The sequence below is a fragment of the Conger conger genome, chromosome 3 (genome assembly GCF_963514075.1).
Source record: "Conger conger chromosome 3, fConCon1.1, whole genome shotgun sequence".
Lineage (NCBI taxonomy): Eukaryota > Metazoa > Chordata > Actinopteri > Anguilliformes > Congridae > Conger > Conger conger.
The window spans coordinates 52,820,914-52,828,204 of NC_083762.1; the positions used below are offsets into that span (position 1 = coordinate 52,820,914).

Sequence of the window (7,291 nt, forward strand, 5' to 3'; positions counted from 1 at the left end):
ACGCACTCACACACACACACGCACACACTCACACACACACACACACACACACTCACACACACACGCACTCACACACACACACACGCACTCACACACACACTCACACACACACTCACACACACACACACCTACGCACTCTCTCACACACACACACACTCACCCACACGCACTCTCTCACACACACACACACTCACACACACGCACTCACACGCACGCACGCACTCTCACACACCCACTCACACACACGCACTCACACACACACACTCTCACACACACACACACTTGCGCATGCTCGAGCATGCTTGCCCTACTCATATGAACGCCGTGGGGTATTTTTTCATCTGCATTTGACCCATCTTTGTTACCTAGGAGCAGTAGGCAGTCACTGTGCAGCGCCAGGGGGGCAATGTGGGGTTAAGGGCCTTCTGGTTCAGGTGCGTTGTGGGTAACATAGCCTCCTCCTCAGGCGCGCCAGAGCAAGCTGGAGCAGCGGCAGGAGGAGGCGGCCGAGAGGCGGCTGAGGAAGGCGTCCAAAGAGATCCAGCAGATGAGGGGGCAGAGCCAGAAGGAGCCGCTCCCTGTGCAGACCTTCAGGTGGGTGTGCTGAACCCTACCCCAGCCCCTCTGCCTCTTCCTGTTCTTCTCACCCAACCCCACCTTCTTGCCTGTTTCTGCCCCGCCCCATCGCACCAAACCCCACCTTCTTGCCTGTTTCTGCCCCGCCCCATCACACCAAACCCCACCTTCTTGCCTGTTTCTGCCCCGACCCATCGCACCAAGCCCCACCTTCTTGCCTGTTTCTGCCCCGCCCCATCGCACCAAACCCGACCCCCCCCACCCCCCCACCCCCCCACCCTTCATGCCTGTTTCTGCCCCGCCCCATGCCACATAACGCCACCACCTTACCTTTCATGTCGCTTCCTCTTTCTCCCATCCACAAAAAACAAAAGCATGATTATATTTGATGGTGTTTGTAGTAGCATTCCGTAGCCTGTAGCAGTAGCGTTGCAGTGCATGACAACCCACTGTGTGATTGTTCCCACAGAGAGAAGATGGCTTTTTTCACAAGACCAAGATTCAACATACCTCCCCTGCCAGCCGACGACGTGTAAGAGCACCCTAGCTCTGACATCACGTGTTCACAAATGAAGTATTTTGTCTTGTCTTTTTATGTTCCAACTCCATGAAGTAATTGTTACAGAAACTGTAGTTTCACCACTTCATCAGCCAATAAAACAAAGCTATCGACCTATGACGGTCGAGACAAAATCTGTTTGTGGTGTGGATATACTTGTATAGGATATGCACATACAAAATAATTCGTATTGTTTAACTATTGACAGCAATGGCAAGGTTTTATTTTTTTGGGGTTTTTTTTTGTCTTTCAGAAAAAAAATGCTATTTTACAAAAGAAAAAAGTATCTTAGACGTGTACAATTTATTTGATGTTTGTATGCTTACAAAAGGCTGGAAGACGGGAACAAAGTCAGTTTAGACAAATTCACTGTACTGTAACTTATTTTCTAGTGTGCTTTCCTTGAAGGAAATAAATAAAAAAAACTTCCAGCTTTAATTCATATTTTAAGGCTTAAAACAAATAGCACTTCAGTGTTCTGACATACAGTGGAATGGAACATTTGGCTGATTTTGTTCCTGTTACCTGATTCTGAAAAGTTATTTACATCAAAATGTGTCACTTTTTTTAATCCACTTTTATGTGTCATTCTTCTGTTATTGTTATTAATATTAATTATTACTTGTACTTTACAATATAAATATATATGAAACTGTGTATTCAGAACTTTTATTAAATGTCTGTAATGCGGTAACATCTTCAGTGTGTGTCACTGTTGTGAAGATCAACCATTAAACGGTCAAAGCAGTCAGTTGTGGTGTGTGGTTTTTATGGTTTTGTTGTTAAAATGGTGCTGGTCAAAGGCCAGTTTTATATAAGGAAATGTTTTGCTTATCAATTTAATATACATAATTAGACCAACAGGGTGCACTTTACATATTTAATGGATGCCTTTAAAGCTTGTAGAGATGTGCAGTGTAGATACAGTTGAGAAAATGAATTGGTATCCAGGCTAAGAATGCCACTGAACTCAGTGTGAACAAGTGTGGCCTTAGTTTTGATGTTTATTCTCAAACTGTATACTTCATAATCCCAACCTGAATAATATATTTTAAAAGAAAATTAATCTTGTCCATCACCACATTAGGAGAATCCTTCCTCACCCAAATAGCCTCTTAATCTTTTATACCTTTTTAGCTGACCTACCATCAGTCCGGTGCCATCAGGCTGCTATGACTGGACCAGAATACTACTGCCCACCTGGTCTTCAACCTGACTAAATGACACTCCAGTCATCTTTCCCTGGCTCCTAATGGCTGTCTGCATAAAAGTACTTGCCATGGATTGCTAAACTATACTATACTGCACTATGTTACACTATACAGTCAAGCCAGACTGGAAATGTAACAAGCAAATCATTTTTTCACATTAATTTTGGGTTTGTTTTGACAGTGAGTTTGCGTATCACATGAAAGCTGCTAATAACTCACCTCTCTGAATCTGCTGATTGTTCGTTGCTGGCTCTTCAGCAGGGGCATTGGGCTACTTGACATTTTTGTGACATTGTCACTCAAGCTAGCGGTTTCACATTCATTTGACTAGATAGAGTTTTCAACTAAGCTAATGAAGCTCAGATAACTAGCAAGATGAGCATATTGCAACAAGTTATAAACCAGCCATCTCCCTAGCCCGTTTGCTTGGCTATGCTTTTTCCATTTCCATTACATCCAGAGAAGGTGCAATACTTGGCTAGGCATTTTCAGTTTAGCTTGCCTGCACAAACGTGGCAAGAGCTGAGCCATGTGAAGAGAGAGAGTTGCGTCAATGGAAGTTCAAAATGATTGATCATCGTGATTCACGTAGACTTAAGATAGTTCCAGGAAGTTCTTGGTGGGCAATTTGAATGCGTAAATACAGAGGCAGAACTGCAATTTTTGGTAATTGGTAGTCAAAAAATGCATTGATTTACAGTAACCTGATGAACCACTGTTATTAGTAGTAGTGATATAGTAGCATGGCAGATAATTTACTTGCAGTTGTAGTAATGTAATAGAAAAACAACAGACCCAACTGTCATGACATGCATGCTGCTTGTTCTGAGTAATTGACTCATTCATTGAAAGGGGTGTGTTCAAAATAATAGCAGTGTGGAGTAGAGAATTCATTCATTCTGTGAAAAAACAGGTGTCATTAATTGTCCTTTATTAAGTAAGAAGGGAAGCAAATGTTTCACACATTGTTATAAAATATATTTCCTTCTGAATTGCTAAGTAAAATGGGCTGTTCCAATCACCACAGACCTACAAGGCCATCTTGCTGCAGATGGTGTCACTGTGCATCGTTCAACAATACAGCGCACTTTGCACAAGGAAAAGCTGTACGGGAGAGTGATGCGGAAGAAGCCTTTTCTGCGCACACGCCACAAACAGTTGCTTGAGGTATTTGGTCATAGCAAGGGGCATTATGCATGGCGGCGAAAGAACACAGCATTCCAAGAAAAACACTTGCTCCCCACAGTAAAATTTGGTGGAGGTTCCATCATGCTGTGGGGCTGGTGCCGGTACTGGGAATCTTGTTGAAGTTGAGGGTCGCACTCAATATCAGCGGATTCTTGAGAATAATATTCAAGAATCTGTCACAAAGATGAAGTTACGCCGGGGCTGGATATTTCAACAAGACAACGACAAAATCTACTCAGGCATTCATGCAGAGGAATAAGTACAATGTTCTGGAATGGCCATCCCAGTCCCCAGGCTTGAATATCATTGAAAATCTGTGGGATGATTTGAAGCGGCTGTCCTCGGCAACCATCACACCTAACTGAACTGGAGATGTTTTGTAAGGAGGAATGGTCCAAAATACCTTCATCCAGGATCCAGACACTCATTAGAGGCTATAGGAAGCGTCTAGAAGCTGTTATTTGTGATGTTTCTGTTGGGGTGCCCAAATTTATGCACCTGTCTAATTTTGTTTTGATGCATATTGCACATTTTCTGTTAATCCAATAAACCTCATTTCACTACTGAAATATTACTGTCCATCAGTTATTTGATAGATCAAAATTAAGTTGCGGATCCAAACACCCAATGATTTATAAATTAATATAATGGAAATTGTCAGGGGTGCCCAAACTTTTTCATACAACTGTACCTGTTTCTAGGTGCCAGAAGTTGGTTGACTCGATGTAACGCAGATGCAATGCAGTTATCAAAAACAATGGTTATGCAACTAAATATTAGTTCAGTAATTTAAAGTGAAGTTAAATTTTGAAAGATTTCTTCAGTTTACACAGTAAGTTTGAAGAGAAAAATGTTGACACTGCCATTTTTTTAACAGATTAATATTTCCTTTTCTTTGCTTCCTGTAAAAGAATAATGCAGACTTAATCAAATTTCTTAATGCTCTGATTTGGAATTGAATGTGTAATGTTTCTACTACAGTTGAAATATGGAACTAAAAGCTATTAAATTATATTTTATACTTTTATACTTTTATACTTTTTTACTTTTTATGCTATTTATTTGAACACAACTGTTCAATATTTACAGTCCCCTCCAAAAATATTGGAACAGCAAGATAAATTCCTTTGTTTTTGCTATACACTGAAGGCAATTTAGTTTGAGATCAAAAGATATACATGACTTATCTTATCACCTTCTGTATCAGACCACCCATTTTTTAGGTGAGCAAAAGTATTGGAACATGTAACTGACAGGTGTTTCTTGTTGCCCGTATGTGTCCTGTTAGATTGATTGGTTAAACAATAAATAGTTCTGAATGTCTACTCTTGGGCTTTTGCCTTGGGTTTTGCCTGTGAAGACTGCGTTTGTGTTAGAAAAGATAAACCAAGCCATTTTGAAGCTTAGCAAAGAGGGGGTAGCTATATAGAATCATTGGGGATAGCTTGTGCAACAACTTGGAATGTCCTGAAAAAGAAAGAAACCGCTGGTGTACTGGGCAACAGACATCAAAAAGGTTGACAACAGCAGTTGATGACAGAAACATTAAGAGAGCTATGAGGGAAGGGGTGAAGGCATCTCAATCAAACGTTCAAAGAAGACTTAGAGATCAGCAATATAGAGGCTGTACCACAAGATGCAAACCACTTGTCGGTAGTAAGAAATAGAATGTGAGATTACAGTTTGCAAAGAAGTACAGAGATAAGCCAGAAAAGTTCCGGAACAAAGTTTTGTGGACCTCTACCAAAGTGAAGGAAAGGCCAAAGTGTGGAGAAAGAAGGGATCTGCTCATGATCCAAAACATATGAGCTTATCTGTGAAGCATGTTGGTGTGATACCAAAGGTGATATGTTCTAACTAATTTAACACATCTAGGTGTAAATACCAGGAAATAAAAGCTGTCTCGTGTTAACCTTTTTATCTCAACCCCAAATGTATTCAGCGTATTGCAAAAACAAAGGACTTGGCCTTGCTGCTCCAATACTTTTTGAGGGGACTGCACATCATCTGTGCAGTAGTTTGACCTTACATTCTGACTGTACAGTATAATGGAACAGAATGTAGAAGACCATAAATACTTTCAAGATGTTCTAGTCTATATTTTTGTGACATCTGAAAAATGTCACAGGACTGCACAGCACACACAGCGAAATTTCAAAGGATGCAACTTTCTGTATTCGAAGTATGAGAATGGCTTGTCACATAATCATAGTTCGTTAATGTCAGCTTTAAGGCCCGTAGGACATCAACGTGGGAGGGGGTGGTACATTATGTCCCAGTTTAAATATCAGTACTGCTGCTGTCTACATTCCGATTGTTTGCAGAAAGTGAAGCTTGAGGTGTTCCAAGCTTTCATCCATTTTATGACTGAAAAACACCTTGGAGCATGTACATTCTCCAGTTATGAATACAAATAATCATGACATGTCCGTGTTATTCTCTGCCAAAGACAAGTACTTAATCATACACACGCCTTCCCCTGCAGGGAATAATGAACTGTTACTGACATCATTCCCTATACAAAAAAAACCTTTCTTCCACAGGTTTTTGATCTTCAGCACTGGGTAACATTCACATACAGTAGGTTTCAGAATTATTGGCACCCTTGATAAATATGCAGAAAAATACTGCTATTATCATACTCTTTATTTTCCAACATGTGTGAATTGCCTTCAGTGTATAGCAAAAACAAAGGAATTTATCTTGCTATTCTTGCAATTTTTGGAGGGGACTGTAAATATTGTACAGTTATGTTCAAATAAATAGCAGTGCATTAAAAAGAGAGAATAAAGTGCAAATATGTTTTAATAGCTTTTAGTTCTGTATTTCAAATGCAGTGGAAACATTACACATTCAATTCCAAATCAAAGCATTAAGAAAAAAACGTTTCCCCAAAAAATATGTTTCACAATTATTTGCACAAAGATGACAGCCAAGGATATTTTCCTTCCACGGTCACTTAGATCACATTTTTTCCCAATTGATGTGAACATTAACTGAAGCTCCTGACCCATATCTACATGATTACAGTGGTGTGAAAAAGTGTTTGCCCCCTTCCTGATTTCTTATTTTTTTCCCATGTTTGTCACACTTAAATGTTTCAGATCATCAAACAAATTTAAATATTAGTCAAAGACAACACAAGTAAACACAAAATGCAGTTTTTAGGAAGGGGGCAAACACTTTTTCACACCACTGTATATACATTGCTGCCAAAACATTTGGCTGATTAGATTATCGCATGAATAAGTAGGTGTAATAAAGTAAAAATGTTTCTAAAAAAGTGCTTGGTGAGTGTATGTTTGAACATAACATATGGGCGACACTGGCTCAGATGGAAAGAGCAGTTGTCTGCCAGTTGGAGGGTTGCAATAATTACACAACAATTAATTGTCTAATTAAGAAAATGAATGTCATCTTGTACTAACTGTGCCACCATGAATGAAGTTTAATTAAAATCAACTATTGTAAAATCAGGATACATGAATACATAAAATGAAGAGTGAAACGAGTACTAATTTTACAACTGCCTCTATCCCTCAGGTCCTGGAATGATTGCTTGGTGATGTCATGGCATGTGATAAAAATAAGACCTCACTGAGGGCTCTGGAACACCACCTCAGTACCTATGATTGGATCCTTAAAGGCATACTTTGGAAGATTTTCATAGTGAAAATATTATAAAACATTCTCAGTCATTACTATGATTCACTGGCCCTTACTATGATTCATGTGTCTGTGTTCACTTCTGCCCAAT

The 7,291-nt window shown here is 39.8% G+C and overlaps 1 protein-coding gene across 2 annotated transcripts in view; it reads left to right on the plus strand.

The window, feature by feature from the left end:
* wwc3 (WWC family member 3) overlaps positions 1 to 1,883 on the plus strand; it is a 68,848-nt gene extending 66,965 nt beyond the window's left edge. For both annotated transcript variants that reach the window (XM_061234932.1, XM_061234933.1), the window contains exons 22-23: positions 467 to 594; positions 1,046 to 1,883. In XM_061234932.1, coding sequence (XP_061090916.1) covers positions 467 to 594; positions 1,046 to 1,112 — 195 coding nt within the window. In that variant the 3' untranslated portion in view covers positions 1,113 to 1,883. The remainder of the gene's footprint in view (positions 1 to 466; positions 595 to 1,045) is intronic.
* Positions 1,884 to 7,291: the final 5,408 nt, after the last annotated feature.